At 31.8% G+C, this 19750-nt stretch overlaps 2 protein-coding genes, 1 long non-coding RNA gene and 1 pseudogene across 7 annotated transcripts; 1 reads left to right on the top strand and 3 right to left on the bottom strand.

The window, feature by feature from the left end:
- Nucleotides 1–30: 30 nt before the first annotated feature.
- On the bottom strand, nucleotides 31–2544 carry LOC128161596 (SE-cephalotoxin-like). 2 transcript variants are annotated; one of them, XM_052824908.1, is made up of 2 exons: nucleotides 2411–2495; nucleotides 31–1725 (listed from the first exon to the last, which is right to left on the bottom strand). In XM_052824908.1, the coding sequence occupies exons 1-2, from the start codon at nucleotides 2439–2441 to the stop codon at nucleotides 578–580; spliced, it is 1179 nt and encodes a 392-aa protein (XP_052680868.1). In that variant the 5' UTR covers nucleotides 2442–2495; the 3' UTR covers nucleotides 31–577. The 2 variants fall into 2 exon arrangements, with proteins under 2 accessions (XP_052680868.1, XP_052680869.1); XM_052824909.1 differs by having other exon boundaries at nucleotides 32–1725; nucleotides 2486–2544.
- Nucleotides 2545–5305: 2761 nt separating this feature from the next.
- Nucleotides 5306–8181, bottom strand: LOC128160839 (uncharacterized; annotated as a pseudogene).
- On the top strand, nucleotides 6362–7385 carry LOC128161598 (uncharacterized). The gene is made up of 3 exons (XR_008240394.1): nucleotides 6362–6576; nucleotides 6660–6763; nucleotides 6907–7385. It is a non-coding gene; the product is annotated as an uncharacterized LOC128161598 (long non-coding RNA).
- Nucleotides 8182–11046: 2865 nt separating the features above from the next.
- On the bottom strand, nucleotides 11047–16795 carry LOC128157663 (uncharacterized). 4 transcript variants are annotated; one of them, XM_052820236.1, is made up of 6 exons: nucleotides 16376–16789; nucleotides 15905–15943; nucleotides 15647–15712; nucleotides 13714–13767; nucleotides 12507–12685; nucleotides 11048–12310 (listed from the first exon to the last, which is right to left on the bottom strand). In XM_052820236.1, exons 1-6 carry the CDS (start codon nucleotides 16401–16403, stop codon nucleotides 11876–11878), a joined length of 801 nt encoding a protein of 266 aa, XP_052676196.1. In that variant the 5' UTR covers nucleotides 16404–16789; the 3' UTR covers nucleotides 11048–11875. The 4 variants fall into 4 exon arrangements, with proteins under 4 accessions (XP_052676199.1, XP_052676198.1, XP_052676196.1 ...); XM_052820237.1 differs by having other exon boundaries at nucleotides 16394–16789; XM_052820239.1 differs by lacking the exon at nucleotides 13714–13767 and having other exon boundaries at nucleotides 11047–12310; nucleotides 16394–16795.
- Between the last annotated feature and the right edge of the window lie 2955 nt (nucleotides 16796–19750).

Genomic DNA, 19750 nt, shown 5'->3' with positions numbered 1-19750 from the left:
TGAATAATTTATTTTATTGGACTCATCTAAAGAAATGTACATTGTATTTATGTTCTCCAGTTAGGGACACAGACAATTTGCTTTCGTACCATTCATTGTACCTGCGTAATATACAGGATTCTTTTCCGTAGCGATGATTCCCACAGAAAAAATAGATCGGACAAGACGCTGTTACGGAACTCATCCTATTAAAAATAACACCGGAATCTGAAGGATATACGTGGCCTTCCCAGAGCCGCTTGAGCTTAGGTACCCGTTTTACACAGAACGATTTAAGTAGGCATTGTGTTGACAACCTTGGTTTAAGTGCACTTATACGTGTGACTTCTCTGATATCAAAATGAAGCTTGTCATGTTCTATTCTATTAATGACGTGATTTTCTTTTAATTCTGGACACTGATTTGAATTGTTGAAGCATCACATACTCGTGAGTGAGCGTCATGATGTCCTTTAGTGAGACTCGAAACCACAACTAACTGATCTCCACAATAATATTTTGTAGAAAGTTCTACATAAAGGTTCCTACTAAAATCGTGGTTATTCAGTATTGAGATGTTTTGAATTTATTAAAATCTGTCAATATCCTTTAAGTAATTTACGAAAAAAAAAAACCAAATTGTTATCAATATAAGTGGCTGTATTTTGGCACGTTTGGGTTAATGATGCTTCCAGACTTTTAACCTTTCTTATATGAAAAGATGGTTCACTATGCTCGATGCTGTCAACTACGATATCTTTTGTTCGATACACAGATCTGATGACGCCATTGCAGACCCGTGAGTGTGCGTCATTTTGCCCTTCCGTATGAGTGGATGCTACAACTAACCAATCCCTCCAGAAATATTTTGAAGAAAGTTCCTGATAGAGATTAAAACTGTAGTTTTGATTACTAAGCCTTAAATTTTTTGAATCCATTGCAAACCGGTTGATATCCTTAAGGGATTGGGGTAGAAAAACGTTCTTTAATTCCAAATCTATCGCCTTCATTTTCTCTTGGACTTGCTCAATGCGAACTTGCCATTGGTGAATGTAGAATGGAATAAGAGAATCATAACCCTTTACTCCAAAATATGCTAACTCTACTTTAGCAGCCCTTATGAGCAATTTTAAAATTCCCAACATAAATGTTCTCATTTTGTCTCTATCGTTTCTCGTGTACTTCATGGCAGGACGGAGAAGTCCCTGGCTTATAACGCCATGATCTTGCATAAATGCTGTAAACAGCCTGGAACCGCTATCGATGTAACTGTTTTTATAGCTGATGACAAACAGTGTCTTCTGGTGATTAATTCCTGATTCTGGAACTTGAAATATTCGGCTGAATTGATCAGAAACTACATATATATTGCTCTCTAACATTCCATAAGAAACTTGAATTGCTGACCAATCAATCAAATTCTTTACGTCATTAAATTGCACGTTTACTTGATCAAATCTTCGGTTGATGCTCTCTGACAGGTTTCGCAGATATTTAAGTTCTGTAGACTCTGTAGAAGAAGCTTGTATTCCAAATATAAGTTTTATTGCCGAGGTGAAGGCATTTAAAAATGGCGCCACTGTTTTAACGACATCTTTGACAACAGCGGTAAACGCCCCGTTGTTAATATTTTCAGCAACCACCTCTCCGGCAAGAAGAGCTGGATCTTGTGCATTTACAAGCTTGGCAAAGAAACATAAAACAAACACTGTGCGTAATCCTTGGCCAATCTTCATTGTACCGTGGACTAAAAATTTAAAATACCGATCAAAATCAGTTCTTTTTAATGATTAAAAAAGATACACATGCATGTACCTCTACATATTATGAGCAATTCTATAGTTTGTTATCAAATAGTTAATAAGTAGTTAATAATTTTCAAAATATTGAATCAAAATGTTGAAACCCGCAAGGAATTCTCGCATAAGTTAATATATCGTGTTTAAAAAATACTTAACAGTAATTAGTGGCATATTAATAATCTGTCTTTCGGAGCATATATAATAATAAATCATCAAAAAAGACGTTTTAATTTTTAAAAAATAATAATCATGTTTATAGCTTATCAAAATGCTAGTGTTTGTTTTGATTATGTCTAGGTTTAGAATTGCTATTCAGACTACCATTAAGAGTTAAACGATGGTCTTTTATACTTAATATTCTCTAGTAAGATTAGTTTGTATTTGAATGCTTACGTAATTTAGTTTTATTTTATTGCTACAAAAAACTCTTTAAAAATCTTGTTCATGGAACCCTTTAATTAGACTGGAATTCTGCTTTTTAAAATTATTTTTTAATAATTATATCTAATATAGATAAAATAAAATAACTGTTCCTGTGTCTATCAAACCAATTAGACATATTTATTTAGACAAAGAATTGATAATATGTATAGTCAGTTTTCTATATCGTTTTTAAACAATGATACATACTGGTGAAATGAGGTGTATCTAGTTTTGGCATCTCTTAAGTAAACAGAAAGTCGTTAATTGTAAATTACTCCTTACCATAGATGATGCGTATTATGTTTCTAGTTTTTCAGAAGGCTTGTAACGTATTTGTTGCAATCATTTTAATATATACAAAAGTTATCTAGGGTAGGTCAAATGGCAATGCTTAGCTGACTGAGATAAGCGCGCAGCATATTGTACATTCACAAGGAAATAACTTAAAGGTTATTGCGTAGTAAGGTACATTTGATTTCATTGAGATAAATATCAACGATATTTAATGAGATCTTTTAAAATTATTAAAATATTTCCCTTTTTTTTATCAGTAATTAATTGAAGACGGCCGATAATGTCATGGAGATACAAAATGAAGAACACAGTACTACATGTAGTCCAGTGATAAACTCGAAACGTTTTTTAACGTTGAACTTATACTTTGGAGCGTAAATAATAAAGTAATTCATTAGTATTGCAAACAACTTACACATAGTAAATAAACTAAAAGGTTGTTTATCGACAAAGCTCTGCCATTTCGCCACCTTTTCCAGAAATTTTATTTTATATTCAATTGACTGAAATGGACATCTTTAAATTGTGATGTAAACAATGATACTTCTATCTCCTTTTTATTGAAATCTGTAGAATCATTAAATTTTGTGGTTGCTAAATTTTCGTCAAATTCGTGGATACCTCTCATCCACGAATGTGCATCCTCCATGCTTTAATAAATAAGGATTATAAAGTCATATTTCCTTTTTAGGTACAATAAAGGAAATTACGTCCCCACGAACCTGTAAAATTTTAGCAATCCACAAAAAATGTACCCCAACTAATTAAAACGATTCCAAAACATTTTAAGCAGGATAATAGCTTGATGCCGTCAGTTTTAACTCGTGTTATATCACGATGGATCAGATATATATTATCCTTTCCCTACTAGGTTTCATTAAAGTAATTTAAAGTTTGATAAAATATCAAATACGCTGTTTTCTTGAAATAAAGAGGAAACACTGAGATGTACTTTAGCAGAAAAAATGTATTTCAGCTTATTAATGCAGTCTTGTGATGTTATATATTATAATTAGGGTCTTCCGTTTTCAACGGAAGACCCTCTTGTTATTCTTCGGTTTCTTTCTATTATTAGGGTCTTCCGTTTCCAACGGAAGACCCTCTTGTTATTCTATTGTTTCTTTTTATTATTATTATTATTCTTTTTCTTTTCTTCTGACTCCTTTTTTGCCTCATAACTCAAAAGGTTTTAAACCGATTTTGATGAAATTTTCAGAGATTTTTGCAAGTTGGCGTCCCTCAAAAATGTAAAAGTTTTAAAGAGAACGTCACCTCCGTTTTGACGTGACGTCATTTTTAAAAATTTCAAAAAGTCATTTTGTCCCGGACTTTTCTCAAAAACGCTTTAAGATAGAGGCTTGAAATTTTGAATGGTTATAATTTGATCGATTTACCTCTGTAATAAGGCTGGAAATGAAAATCTATCACTTCCGGTCGAAACCGGAAGTAAAACAAATTTTTCGAAAAAATGAATTTTCTGATTTAATCAAAAATGTATATGTGTTTTGTAGAGCTTATTAAGCTGAATCTAACACTGAAAGCCGTTTTAAAATCGGACGATGCATTACAGAGATATCGGGGTTCAAAAATTGATTTTTTCGGAAATTTTTATTCCGCGTCCTTGGTTTAAAAAATAGCGTAATGTTCAAAGTAATATTAACTCGTACCAAAAATAATTGTTAAGTCGTACTTGGACACATTCGGATTTTTTTTGTTAAGTCGTTCTTGAAATCAGAAAGGTTTTTGTTAAGTCGTACTTAAAATCATTCGGATTTTGTTAAGTCGTACCAGGAATAATTCGATTTTTTTCATCTTTTTATTTTAGTTACTCTTGTTATTGGTTTAAGAGATGTGCATCTTCCAGGAACTTCCAGCTTTACTTCCGACATTAACGGAAGACCCACTCGTTGCTTTGCAACGAGCTTTGCTCTAGTTATTATTATTCTTTTTATTTTTTTTTCTGACTCCTTTTCATCTTTATAACTCAAAAAGTTTACAACCGATTTTAATGAAACTTTCAGAGATTATGTGCAATTATAATACCTCAAAGTTTATGAAGTTTCTTTGAAAATGTCACTTCCGTTTTAACGTTACGTCATTTTTAAAATTTTAAAAAAGTCATTTTGTCCGCGGCGTTTCTCAAAAACGCTTTAAGATAGAGGCTTGAAATTTTCAATGCTTATGATTTGGTCGATTTACTTCTGTAATAAGGCTCGAAATGAAAATCGGTTACTTCCGGTCGAAACCGGAAGTGAAACAAATTTTTCGAAAAAATGAATTTTCTGATCAAATCAAAAATGAATATGTGTTTTATAGAGCTTATTTAGCTGAATCTAACACTGAAAGCCGTTTTAAAATCAGACGATGCATTACAGAGATATACGAGTTCAAAAAATGATTTTTCCGGAAATTTTGATTCCGCGTTTTTGGTTAAGAAATTAGTATCAAGTTCTTGGTTAAATTAGCTTGTACCTAAAAATTAATTGTTAAGTCGTACTGTAACACATTCGGATTTTTTTTTGTTAAGTCGTTCTTGAAATCGGAAAGGTTTTTGTTAAGTCGTACGTAAATTCATTCGGATTTTGTTAAGTCGTACCAGGAATAATTCGATTTTTTCATCTTTTTATTTAAGGTACTCTTGTTATTGGTTTAAGAGCTTTGCTTCTTACAGGAACTTCCAGCTTTACTTCCGACATTAACGGAAGACCCACTCGTTGCTTTGCAACGAGCTTTGCTCTAGTATTTATATGTATGTTAGATTAAGTTTTAATATTATACAAGCATATTTCACATTGAATATTTATCTGTACCAGGTGACATATGTACTGGTTATATTTGTTGTCTAGCGGCAAATGGTGAGTGAATAATAAGGCTTTGAATAAAGAAGTATTGCACTGATTATTTCAAGCATGATAAGGAAAATGCTACTCATTTATGTGTGTAGGAGTCCATAACGTTTTTTGACATCAAATACAATGCTAAAATTAAAAATAGATATAATAATTACAATCTAGAAGTAAAAAATGAAACAAAAAATAAAGATCTTGAACTTAATCAATTGATATCGTTCAAGTTAATCTACAAAATGTACAAAATATCAAAAAAGTACTAAAACAAATTTCAATAAGTTTAAGAAATTTATTTTCAATTTTTCTTTTAAATAAAATGGTCCGATAGTCCTTCACCACTATCAAATCCAGTCTCATCAATGACGAAACCGCCAGGGGTCGCTGGCGTCTAAGTAAAGTAATTCTCGTCTGTTCCAACATCGGCGGGAGAGACACATTTTTAATGACTTACCTGGTGATCGTAAATTTTCATAATGACTTGAGACGGGTCTGGGTTCACATTGTTCGGTCCACAGAACTGTGGGCCATTTATAAGTGTGTTTAGGGAATGATAAGTTTTTTTTTCTCAATAAAATGTCTCTTGATGGTTTCCGTTTCAGAAACCCCCGACTCTTCCGAAGACTTTGGGACGGAAATTTCTAGTTCAAACTCAGGGATCTGTACACATTCATGTTAAAAAAATATATTTCCCTGTGGTATCCGCATAGGGTCTTCAGGTGGATCCATAAAATTTAAGAAAAAAAAATGTATGTAATTTATATGATGAATTATGTGAAAAATAAAACATATTCAATATATATTTTTTCTTGTTTTTAATTATGTTATTAAATTATATACTTTTGTGAATTTCGGTAATTTGATTGGTCTTTTTATACATTTTTGCAATCTATTCGACCAGACGTTGACATTATCAAGGGTCCGTTATTCCGAGAGTCAAACAAATTTTTCAAAGGTAGGACTTCCGATTTCATAAAATTGATACTATCAGCTTATATTAATTTCACGAATTATCTATTCATTGAGCATATTCGTTTTAATATTTGTTTATGAGATATATTGAGATGATTAAATAAATTATTCATTTGTTAACAACAAATATTGGGATGACATTGGAGTTGAAGATACAGGGAGAGGCTAACAGACCATCACCCTCCAATATCTGATGCTGGCTTGATAAAAATGTACGACTACCTTTCAAGCTCTGACTCAGCCCAGGTGTTGCAACACAAGGTAAGTTTTAAAACTGATAACAGCAAATGGTCATATTACTATTACATGCATTTATTAAATAAATACTTTTTTATATATGATAGGTCTTTGTGGACATCATGATGCACTTTGGCTGAAGGGGCCGTGAAAATATAAGAACTCTCCGAAGAAGAGACCTTTCTTTTAGTACTGATGGAGAGGGATGTATGTATGTGGCTTTATTAAAATTGAAAAAATTGAAAATAAAAAATCTGGTAATAATTAATTCTTTTAGATAGTGACCGCTGTCCCTTGGGGAGCTTTGTGAAACTAATCTGAAGGTTGAACCCAAAGTGCCCTTTTTTATTTCAGCAGCCTAGTGCGGTACTAAATGATAACATACACTGCGATAATGTAGTGTTGGGGCATAACAAGATGGGTAACATGATGAGTTTCATCAGTGAGGCAGCCTCCTTATTGATGCCTTATACCAATCATTTTCTCTGTGCAACCACTGTCCACATTCTAGACGAAGCAACTTTGACGACTTGTAATGATGAAGCAACCTTGAATGATGGTTAAGACAATCTTTATGCAAACACTCTCATGCCAAATTTACCTGTTGTACCAACCATGTACAATTGTTCATATGTAACAATCACCTACAATATGAGTTTTAAGAGTAATCAGTAGACCAAGTATATTGGTGAAATCAGTCAAAGAAATAATTCAGAAATATTTATTTTAGTGTTGTTACTGTTATTAAATTTATTACTGTTATTGTTACACATTGTTATAAGTTGTTTTATGTTGTAAATATTGACACTTTTCATTGCCTAGATAAGATACTCAGTAATACATATATGTGATACCTATTTTTTTAAAATTTGTTATTCATGTTGCGATAGATTTACAATAATTGTTATTGTTGATTGTTATGATTTCTGTTGTACATTGTGAGGACTGTTGCTAAATGAAAAGAAACTAACTCTGGTTGTTAGTTTTGGAAGTAATATTCAATAAATTCTCAAACATTTTCATTAAATTATTTGTGCTTTACAACAACAGCATATCACAATCTCTGTAAACATTAGGAAGATAAATATTGTACTAATAAATTTGGGAAATTATATCATAAAATCAATATGAACTCAATGCACGGCCAGTATGCATTAAAAATGACCAAGGATGACAGATATTGACCTCAGAAACATGGAGGATATCGACCTCGGGCTAGCGTCCTCGGTCGATATCCTCCATGTATCTGAGGTCAATACTGTCATCCTGGGTCATTATAAAATTAATGCATATTGAGCTACCTTGAGTCCATATTTGTATAATAGCCATCTCTCTCTCTCTCTCTCTCTCTCTCTCTCTCTCTCTCTCTCTCTCTCTCTCTCTCTCTCTCTCTCTCTCTCTCTCTCTCTCTCTCTCTCTCTCCTTACATCAGTTTTGTCTACATGGGGATATTGATTATAGCCTTTCTCTGCAGGCTATTTTTTTTCGACAAATTATAAAGCACACACAGACGATAAAAAGGAAAAGTGAAGCAGCTATGACTATCGGAAGTACAATTAATATACAGGTACTGTGGTAATCCGATGGATCCTTCGTCGAACTTATAATGCAACATATAACGACGTTCATTTAGGTGTGTATATTTCTTGAAATCATCTAATTTGCGTACAAATTGCTTGAAAATAAATCATGATGATAACTTTTACTAAACAAAAATAAAAAGAAAATAAATATTTTAAAAAACTGTCATGTACACAAACTAAAATGAACAAGTTAAGGAATTATTTTTTTAATTTATTTTGGTAACGCCTTATTCCCTGTCTAAGCATGCAATTACAAGCAAATCTTAAAATAAGTACTATAGAAACTAGACACAATCAAGTTGCGAGTGTTGGGGTGGTGTATCTTCTTATTATATTTCTAAGAAAACGTGTTAAATTGACAAATAGCTTTTGGAGAATGACAGGATGTAAATTATCTAAAATTAGAAAAAAAGTCTTTATTAACTCGCTATTGTCTCACTTATCTTAATAATCTAGAAAAAAAAACTTACTCGAAAAGGAAGAGTTGGTGTTCAGATATGTTGTATATATTGATAATTTGAAGAAGAAAGATATATTTATAGAGACAAAATTGTTTAAATGTAAACTTGTTTTAAAAATCCCATTTTTTGAATTTTCAATATTACTTTCCATTCTATCAACACAATTTAATGACATTTTAAGAGTGAAGTTACAGATGAAGAGTTTAAATCATTTAAAATTAGGTGTGCATTCAATTAATTATTTTTTTGCTGTAAAGAATGTGTTAAAAACATAAAATGCCTTTATGATAATTAAAGTATAAAAACATAAATTGTTTTGAGAATGGTTCAACTCCAAAATGACCTTCTCTTGTCTGAGTTAATGATATACATATAATATAGATAGTGAGCAAAAACCTGTAGGTACATGTATGTTAACGTGTGTTTCATATCTCAAACATTTGCAATACACTTTACCTGTATTTAGCTTTACTTTTTAAAACGTAGTATTGACTTTTCACAAAAGATATGTAATGGTAATGGAAATGAATTACTTTATTCATGTAATTGTAATGAAATGCATTACTTTATTTTGAAAAAAACGACATCAATCAAACAAACTTGTTGTAATTTTATTTAGACCCGACACTCTAGACCATATTATGAGTACACGTTATACACTGATATTGTTATTATGAGTACACGTTACACACTGATATTGTTAATTATGAGTACACGTTACACACTGATATTGTAAATTATGAGTACACGTTGTACACCGATATTGTTGTTATGAGTACACGTTATACACTGATATTGTTATTATGAGTACACGTTATACAATGATATTGTTGTTATGGATGCATAGAGTGTTTCGACCGCTTTTAATAGAGTCATGGTTTTAACCTTAAGGGCTCACCTCATCAGGAGTCTACCTATTATGATTTTTACGTTACTGGATGCGTGATTGAATTATCATTTCGCCGATATCAGAGTAACCTCTCTTTGATAGTTGTGTCTTAAAATCCGTTATTTTAATCCGGCATTCCTATGTCTCATGCATTTGCCTTTTATAAACCCTTTAAAAACAGGAGACTGTGAGTGCTTTTTCTGTGTGGATATTAAAAAAGTTTTTAAAAAGTTTGTGGGTTATAAATATGAGTTGATATCAAGTATATTTCGTAAACCTCATGCCTTTGTACATATATAGTAGTCTTGAAAAAAAGTCCAAAGTGTCCTCTTAATGACATATATTTCACAAATGGGAATCGTCAAAAAGCAAGTCACATTCTATCAAACCGTTAAAACGATAAATTGACGAATTGAGTTTCAAAACTGTCGTAAAATTTGCCAATGACGACGTGATATTTTTGTACCCAGTTTCGACGCGTGTCTCGAAAAACTCAAATATGTCATATAATATTGCGATTGCTTTAAAGGGGCATGGTCACGATTTTGGTCAAATTCTATTTTTATTATTTACAATGCTGTTGGAATGTATTTTTAATGATCAAATAATATTTGAGAGTCAGTCGTTGAGTTATAAGCAAGATACAGGGCTCACAATTCTTTGTCATGTAAACAAGGCTCGTGCCCTGTTTTTGATTCAATATACCAGTAAATAATCTTTTTCAAGCTGATTGTCTATCTTTTTATTCACTTTAAGCATAAATAAACAGTTCCTAATATTTAACCATTCATTTTAGGTCTAAAACTGGAATTTTCACTCCAACATTCAAAATGTAAACAAAAGCGTTGTTTACATAGCGAAGAATGGTAATATCTATAACTCGCATATAACTGAACAAATGACACTCAAATTTTAGCTGCCTATTAAAAATGCTATAGTGAAATCGAAAAAATAAGTTTTGACAACAATCGTGACCGTGCCCCTTTAAAAGAATATACCGGTATTCGCACATTGTACTTTTTTTTTCAATACATTTTATCTGTTATGTAACATTTTTACTTTTGTAATAATGAATTCTTATGGGAAACACTTGGTAGAGGAAACAATGTTTCCATAAGATATAAAGAATTTTTTATTGGATTTAAATTTTTCATTCATGTAATTACTTCGTTACGTTTGAGAGACACTTCAGCTCGTTTTACGCAAATACAAACAATTGACAATTTTGCCGTAACTTGAAATCATTTCCTTGCAGCGTTAAAAGTACAAGCTTTGCAAACATTACAGTTTTTGAAGTTCATCAGTAAAATTAACAATTTTAGACGGCCCATAACAGTTTAAATTAATAGAGCAGCCTTTGTTCAACAGTGCATTTTCATCGATTGTAACATTTCACTGTGGCTTCCATCAAGAGGGTGAAACAACAAAAAATTGGCTAAAAATCGTGCATATCAAATGTTGTCTAACATTCAACTTTTTTGTAGGAGTTACTGCTGTGAATGAACCGTTTTTTAACGATTGCAAATGTCCGGTTACTTTTGATGGTGATTAACTGTAGATGAAATCGATTAGATAATGATTTTGGAATGTAACATTTTCACGAAGGTCAGAGTGGGGCTCTAGTTTGGCAGTGTGGTAAACTATTAGATAAATCAACACAACTATGATGAATGATGATGTATAGCTGACATAACCAATAGTTTCCGTTTTATGTGTAATCACTTTAATTTTTCAAATCAAAACATGAGAATACAATCAGGTAAAATGGAACAAAAAAGCATACAAAATACATTTTTAAAAACTAATAAAAGAAGTCTTTTAAAAACCATTAAGGTCAAGATCTAGTAAATGAAAGGTGCCTACAGGTTAATGAAATTCAAGATATGCTTTATATCAATATCTTTGTTTCATAGGGTGTACCGGGGCTTAAATTTTTGGTAAACGCAATGAAAAATCATCTTTTAAACAACCATTTTCTATGAAATATGAAGGAATAAAGTAATAAATCTCGGAGTTTTGTCCGTTTTTGACAAATGAAATATATCTAGAATGCTTACACTCTCTCCAAAAACGGCATTAAACAAGCTCTTGATCTCCTCTTTAAAATGATTTCAAATTGAATATAGGTACTGGGATTACTTTTCCCGTGATTAAATATAGAATGTCAAAATATTGTTTTATTTTCTACGAATTCCTTTAAAGCTGTAAAACACGGGAAAAGATTCATCAAATCACATTATGACGTCATGATGGTTCTAGCACCAAAAAGACAGTCTGACAAGGTCCCTGCAATCATTTACTAGATCTTGACCTTAAGTCTACATTTAAAACATTTTGTAGTTGTTAACTAAAACAAAATGTAAGATATAATTACTAAGGCGTTTATGAAGTTAGGTGTCAATTTTCTCTAAAGTAAAATAGTCCGAACGTCCTTCACCGCTATCCAATCCGGGCTCATTGATGACGAAACCGCCAGGGGTCGCTGGCGTCAAAGTAAAGTAATTCTCGTCTGCTCCAACATTCGCGGGAGAGACCGACATATTTGGCGACTGGGTTGGTGATTGTGGATTTTCATGATGATTTAGAGAGGGATTTGGACTTACATCTTTCGGACCAGAGAACTGTGGGCCATTTATAAGTGTGTTTGGGGAAGGAAAAATTTGTTTCTCCATTAAGTAACTACTGCAAGTTTCTGTTTCAGAAAACCCCGACTCTTTCGAAGACTTTGGGACGGAGATTTCGAGTTCATACACAGGAATCTCTACAAATTCATATTCAATTTCTGCCTGTGGTATACGTACAGGATCTGCAGGTGGATCCACAAACTTGAAGTATAAAAATATATGTGTGTATATATAATGAGAGCATACCAAAAAAACCAAAACATTTTCAATACTTTTTTCTGTGTTTGATAATTTATTAAAGATCTCTCTCTCTTTCTCTCTCTCTCTCTCTCTCTCTCTCTCTCTCTCTCTCTCTCTCTCTCTCTCTCTCTCTCTCTCTCTCTCACTTTCCTCTTACGTCTGTTTGGTCCACATGTGAGTATTGGTTATACGTTTCTTTCTGGAGGCTCTTGTTCTTTTTCCGGCAGATTATAAAGCACACAAAGACGATAAGAAGGAAAAGAGAAACAGCTATGACTATCGGAAGTACAATTAACATAGAGGAACTGTTGAAATCCGATGGGTCCTCCGTCGAACCTGCAAAATATAATGCAATATATGACGATTTTTATTTACGTCTCTTGAAAACATTGAATTTTCTTCTTATAAAAGGCTTTAAAATAAATCATAAGTATTATTACCAATCAAAAGTGAAAAAAAAAATAACTATTTAACAAAACTTGGAAGTTGACAAACTAAAACAAAAAAAAAAGGTTGATTTTTTTTTGTAATTCACTCTGGTAACTGTCCTCTCCCCTGTCTAAAAATGCAATTACATGCAACAGTAACTATAAACTAGACACGATCAAGTTGAGAGTATTAAGGTGGTGTTTCTTCGTATTCTATTTCTTAGAAAGTGTGTTAAAGTGACAAACTGCTTTTGGAGAATGACAGGATATATCCAAGTGTCTCGTAATATCGCGGTACTTATTTTTTTCCCTAAAAAATGATATATACGAAGTTGTCATTTTCACATGTCATTAAGTGCTGTTTTAAAAAGCTTGTATTAGACTAGCTTTTCTGAGGAACATCAATTCTTAAACCTACTTCGTTTATTTTGTGTTCTATTTTTTAATCACAAGACTTAGTCTTATTCACCTTCAAAATTAGAGAGTTCCATTGTATCGCGGCATTGAAAATATGGAAGTCTGGTTCAGTTATAACGGACAATTTTATTTTAAAAAAAATAAAATATAAATGTTAATATAAGCTAACTTAAAGTCATTTTAACTGGTTAGGGAATAAAAAGCATTTTATAATCCTTTTTATTTAGTTTTTTTTTTCATCAAATACACTCTGACTTTTGAACTCGCTTTCCCTCCAGAAAAACTTATACTTGTGAGGAAATTTTTATTTTCCGATATATTTGAGACATTCTGAAGTTGGTGTATGAACTGTTTGTGTAAAATCGCGAAAAAAAACGGGAATCCTATTTTTTGGAACATACCGCGATACAACTGAACCCGCGATATAATGAGAAGAGAGTGTAAATTATCTTATATCAAAAAAGGTCTATATTAACTTGCTATTGTCTTAGTGATTTTAATCTAGAAAAAAAAACTTACTTTGCAATGAAGAGGTGGTGTTCAGATATGTTGTATTAACGGAATCGGAAGAGTCTGGGGAAAAAAAATTGGTTAAACTTAAGACACATAAAAAAACATATTTGGTCTGAAGAGTAAACGACTAAAGTTATATTGACGGGTAATTAACGGGTAAATCAAGTTATTTCACTCACACTCATTATAGTGGTACATGAGGTGTATTGATTAAGTCTTAAATTGTTGAAAAAAAAACATTTTAGTGGTAGAGCAATTGAAATAAAAATGCTTAAACATACACTCAATATATTGTTTAAAAAAAAGGGTTATCTAATGTTTTATTGAAATTTCATAAATTGATACTAAAATGCACTTTTGTAAGCAAACATACCTCGTGAAACCAAAATTGACAAGAAATGTTAATTTCTTTTTCAATTATACAAAAAGAACATTAACCGAATCACTTTTAAAATTTAGAAATTTAAAGTTAATGAAAATTCTAAAATTATACAGTTGAAAAGTTTGGTTGTGTTTAAAAATGAATTTGACTTGCATAACAAAAAATACATAAGGAAATATATACTGGTAAACAAAAGCAACACACGAGTCTGGTTACATAAGTTGTCAGCTTCGAATCTCTTTTGTAACTTAAGTGAAGGGTATAACAAAAACAGGTAACATTTTCACCTTCAGGTCCAGCGGTTTATATGTTTGCTTTCATACCCAGTCATTAACTGTACTCATCTTGAAAAGGGTACATAACTCGCGTGTTTTTACTAAATGTACATTAAAACTAGTGTGTATGTTAATTCGATAGATTTCTTCCAAAACATTCGATCCAAAATATAATATATGTAGTTGTTACAAAACAAAATGTCAAAAAATTCATTTGACCCTGTCCACATCGGATCGATATCTCTGCCGTTGCGTGAATGGTAAATCAGGACTTCGCGCCATAATATGTCTCACTCATTCATTCATTGCGCGCCGATTAGTGGACGGGTCCAAATTGGGATCATGAGAATACTCAACAGCACACCGTGTGTAAACATAACTTTTTGCAGCAGACATTTTTCTTAACTTTACATATAAAACATGAAAATATCATGGATTTCCCATATCATGGAATCCCCCCCCCCCCCTCAACTTTTATTGGAGCCTGTAATAAATGAAACTAGAAATTAGGATTTTTAATTGAATTGAAATGAAGTTACAATTAGGTTTTTTCGAACATGATTTTGAGAATTCACCTTTTTTTTTATTAAGTGTCAAAATGTTTTGGATGAAGCTGACCCCCCCCCCCCCCACACACACACACTTTCAAAATAATGCTACGTGCTTGAATATCCTTTCCTATTTTCTATTATTGTAAATTTTAAAAAATGCTTTCAGTTGATTTTGCATATTGATATAACAAACAGATGTTAAAAATTTGACTGTTTTATCTTCCGCTTTACATGCATGCTTCCATTCAATAATTTTGTTTAGTCAGGCAAGCTTTTTGGAAAGCTATTACTTGTATGGCTACATAGCTATCAAAAATCGTAATGGATGTCAACACATGGATGTTAACTGCAAAATTACATTTACAACGGTTACCCTTTCTTATATAATTTGTTTTACAATTTGAGATAGCTTTACCATTGTAGCTGACAGAGAAAAACCTCAATTTTCCCCAAACTGTTTTTCGCCCGTTATAACATGTACATATATGCATGTTGTATGCTGTGTCATTTCAAACCATCCATACAGATTTGTATGACATTTTGTTGGGTCAAATAAGCATGCATACTCTTTATCAAAGCAGTAGCATTATTTATTTCGTTCTTCTTTCTTTCTTTCTTTCTTTCTTTTTTTGTTCTTCTTTCTGTCTTTCTTTTTTCTTTCTTTTTCTATCTCTTTTTTTTTCTTTTTTTCCCTCTCTTATATTTAGCATTGATGTTAATTGAAAAAATACCTGATAAAGTAGATAATATTTCATTCTCTTTAATTGTTGTACTTGGTTGAGTTGAGATCGTGCAATCTGTAATTTATCAAAAGAAAAAAAATAATGGTCATTTTTCTCTTAAATATTTGAGTTGATAAAGATAGATTGTTCTATGTAATACATGTACTACATTGTTTAATTGATTCTGATCTTGAAGTTTGAATATGTGCATATTAATGAGACATATAGCATGTCAAAGTAGACCCAAGTATTGAATGATTTATTTACCTGTTTGGTTCGATTTGGGATGACCTCGACCAGGAGAACCTGCCACGAATATAATAAACGAATTCAATGATAAAGAAATCGTTCTTTCCAAGGATTGTCATTTCTGATAGACAAATCGATCCTTTTTAGATAAGGAACGTAAGGATTAATCCTCGTTGACAGTACTCTATTTTGATACAATCAATGGATAAATCAAGAAATATATAAAATTTAAACATTTTTTTGGAATATAATCTATTGATAGACTATTGCACATTCGTTGTATGGTTACTAATATTGAGTGCATTTCAAATACAAATGTATCTTCTGTTCAATAATTATACACATGTTTACGTGTCTTCGATTCTTAGCTGCATCCTTGACATACATTTCAGCGACAATATCGATCCAACAGGTACACTAAGAAATTGATCATCACATGAACTAAAATATACGTATACAACGAAAACAATTAAACAAATAAATACTTACATCCATTGTCTTCCTTACCAGTAGCCATTGCAAGCGCCTTTCTCCACGCGCTGGTATGTCGTCGCTGTGTCACCTTGTTTACTTCCCATATACAATTGCTTCTTTATGCTCACGGAAGGCCTGCGTATCTTTATCCGAACATCACTTCCTGTTCCGAAATGACTGTTCGACATTTTAAAAGATGACTTGTATAGAAACAAAAGCACTGTGACTTCCGTATAAACTACATGCAGAATGACACATTTTATGTTTATTAGGGAAAACTTAGGGAAGCAAAAATGTATTATGTATTAATTAAGCTATCTGATTATAGTTACAGTACTGTAACAAAATGGCAATCGTTCTAAAGGTCATATGAAAAGATATCCTGACCATATTGAGTTATATACGGGAATGAGTTCATAAGTGCCTATTTAATAAGACTGACATTGTTTTTTGAGTATTCTTTGCAAAATGTGAGAGCCACAGTCGATCAAAATCACTTATTCGCGAAAAGGAACATTGACTTACGCGGCTTACCTCCCTTGCTTAAGACGTCAGTAAGACCCAATAGCCTTATAAAGCTATGTTGTGAATACAAATATCCATGTCATTTTGCAGCATTTTAAACGAAAAAAAAATACTATTTTATATAAAAACTTGTATAATTATACAATAATCAACCACGTCAGTATTTTTTCTCTCAAGAAATGAAATCGTGTGCGTTTATATTTAATAGCGTGTACATATTCAGTTTCGATACTGCATGGAGAATGAATGGTTTTCTTCATAGATCCACATGCAAATATAATATAATTTAATATATGCATGTATATATGTTTTATTTCGACCTTTTTTATGAAATTGACAAATTCAAAAATAACTGATCGTTTTTTCCCATTTGCACGTTCATGCGATTCATTAAGATTTTTTTCTAAACTTATGGGCCTCGTGGTGCCTCATTCGCTTCACGATTATATTGTTCGTTTCGCTTTCAAATTCACAAATATGTTACCATTTAACTATTTTTAGTCTAAGAGAAATTTCTTCAAATGTTTTGTTTTTGAAACGTGTACTTATATTGATATGCGCGGTGTTTTGATTTTTCAACGTGTATCTGCGCAATCTGATTAAAATCAGCCGTTCTGATACGCTACCGCTCTCGAGAGCGGTAGCGTATCAGAACGGCTGATTTTAAAGCAATATGAGCTGCATTTTTCATGTTGAATTTTTTTTTACTAAAATGTTCTGATGTGCTAAAATGACAAAAATATCATGGTTTTTAAATTTCTGTTAGCCATATTTTTGTGGAAAAGGCTCTTAAGAAGCTTTATTTGGAGCAAAACTGAATTATTGTCGTCCTGTACAAAAATTGTTTAGTTATATATTCATTAGAAGAGAAATATTTCCTTTGACAAAAATGATTTTTTCAATTCTTATTTATCATAAAAGTTTAAGTTATACGCAGTCTTGTTGTACTAGCAGGTTTTTGCAGCAAAATAAAATTCTAAGAAATACAGCTCATATTGCTTTAATTAGATTGTGTATGTGCGGTGTTTACTCACAGATCCCTTCTATCTCGCTTCCTTCCGCAATTTTTTCTTTCGTTTTTTATCATTATTGATGCTTGCTCTTAATAAGATCTGTTGATTATCTTCACACTCGTTCACAACTATTTTATCAAACAACCGATTTATTTTACCGATACTTTTCTAAATCTTTAAATGCCATATTTCCGCGATCTGATTTAATAAAACGTTAATACACATGTACACAAAGTATTTTCTAAAGATATTCCTACATGTATATATCAAAAAGTCAGAAATTTATATTATTTCAACATAAAATTCAAAAATAATTTTGCGGCATTTAACAGCAGCTCTTAACTACAAACTATGTACAAAATGCCTCAAACATTTTCATTGACCTGCCTTATACTTTTTTTATGTGACAAAATTAATCAAATCGATTAAAATGCTTTAATTCCATTTAAATGTAGCTCAATCATTATACGTACCGAAGAAGAAAATGATGTTTCTATTTCAAAAGGATAAGGATAATTCATTAATCAGCTGTTAATGTTGGAGCATTTCTTTCGTTAAATTTTCACTGCAGTACGGGATCTTCATCATGAGAAGCTACTACGAAATCAAATTATCTCATTTGAAAAGAAAGACACGTTCATATTTGCAAAAATTACTAAAATGTAATCGATAAGCTACTTTAAAATTACACGAGTTTTGATGCATTGTTTACATCGGCGTGACGTCATAAATCCACAAAATCAAGAACGATAAGCCGGGAAGAGTTTTTTCAGGTGCTCAGTTTTCACGGTTATTTCTCAGTAATGCAAAGGCAAAAAAATCTTACATCACGTATTTTAACATTTGTTTATACCAAGCTTTATATTTATGAAAGAAAATCATGGTGTTACATGTAAAAATCGTTTCATATGACCTTTAAACGTGAATTGACTATTTTAGAGTTTTGGGGCCTGATTTAATTCTACATCATTATTAATATTATAGTCTGTCATCATTATTAATATTATAGTCTGTCCCAAGATATTTATGCAGAACATTTGGACGATTTTTAATAAAAATACACATACCGGTGAAAGAAGTGCAATTGAAATAGTTGAAAGGGATATTTTCCAAGATATTTTCATTAACATATCATCATCTTTCACTCGTAAAGTTCACAGGAACGAAAACAGATTCCTTACGGAGATTTATAATGGGGAATGTTTACATCTTTTCTCCATTCGGAATACACTCGGAATGCATCGCGCAATTTTTCAACGTTATCATCCGAGCTTGCTGCAATACAAACTCTCCGTAGACATCACATTTTTTAGCATTGTATTGAAACCTGATGAGCTAACAGGGGCGTTTTGACTGAGAAATCTTGGAAATTTTTCATACTTTTGAATGAACATCGTTTGAACCCTGAGGTATTTATAAATATCAAGCATTTAAGCAAAATATGAATCCAGGATATCTTTGGACAGAGTATATCAATATTAGCTTATATATTTTTTGAATATATTGATTTTAGATTAGATTAATCAGCAAAGAATGAAGTTTTGAATATACAAGCAAGGGGGTCTTATTCTACAGTTCATTCGAAAAAGTGAGTTATTTACACAGAAGTAAACTGTAAAGAATTTATAATATAAAACTTTGATTTTAACTGTACTATTCCCACAATCACTTAGATAAAACGACAAAGATAAGGAAAAATCTATGTTATACAAATTAGAAAATTACTGTTTGTGATATCATCTCCAGAACCAAGCCCTCGTCATACAAAATCTATACTACTATATTAAAATAATAGACTTGAATTTTTTGGGCTTTAACACCGAGAAATCGGAAGAGTACTGTCTTTTGGTTT

The sequence above is a fragment of the Crassostrea angulata genome, chromosome 8, assembly GCF_025612915.1.
Source record: "Crassostrea angulata isolate pt1a10 chromosome 8, ASM2561291v2, whole genome shotgun sequence".
Lineage (NCBI taxonomy): Eukaryota > Metazoa > Mollusca > Bivalvia > Ostreida > Ostreidae > Magallana > Magallana angulata.
The sequence above is the reverse complement of the archived record's forward strand: the minus strand, read 5'-3'. Positions and strand labels throughout refer to the sequence as shown.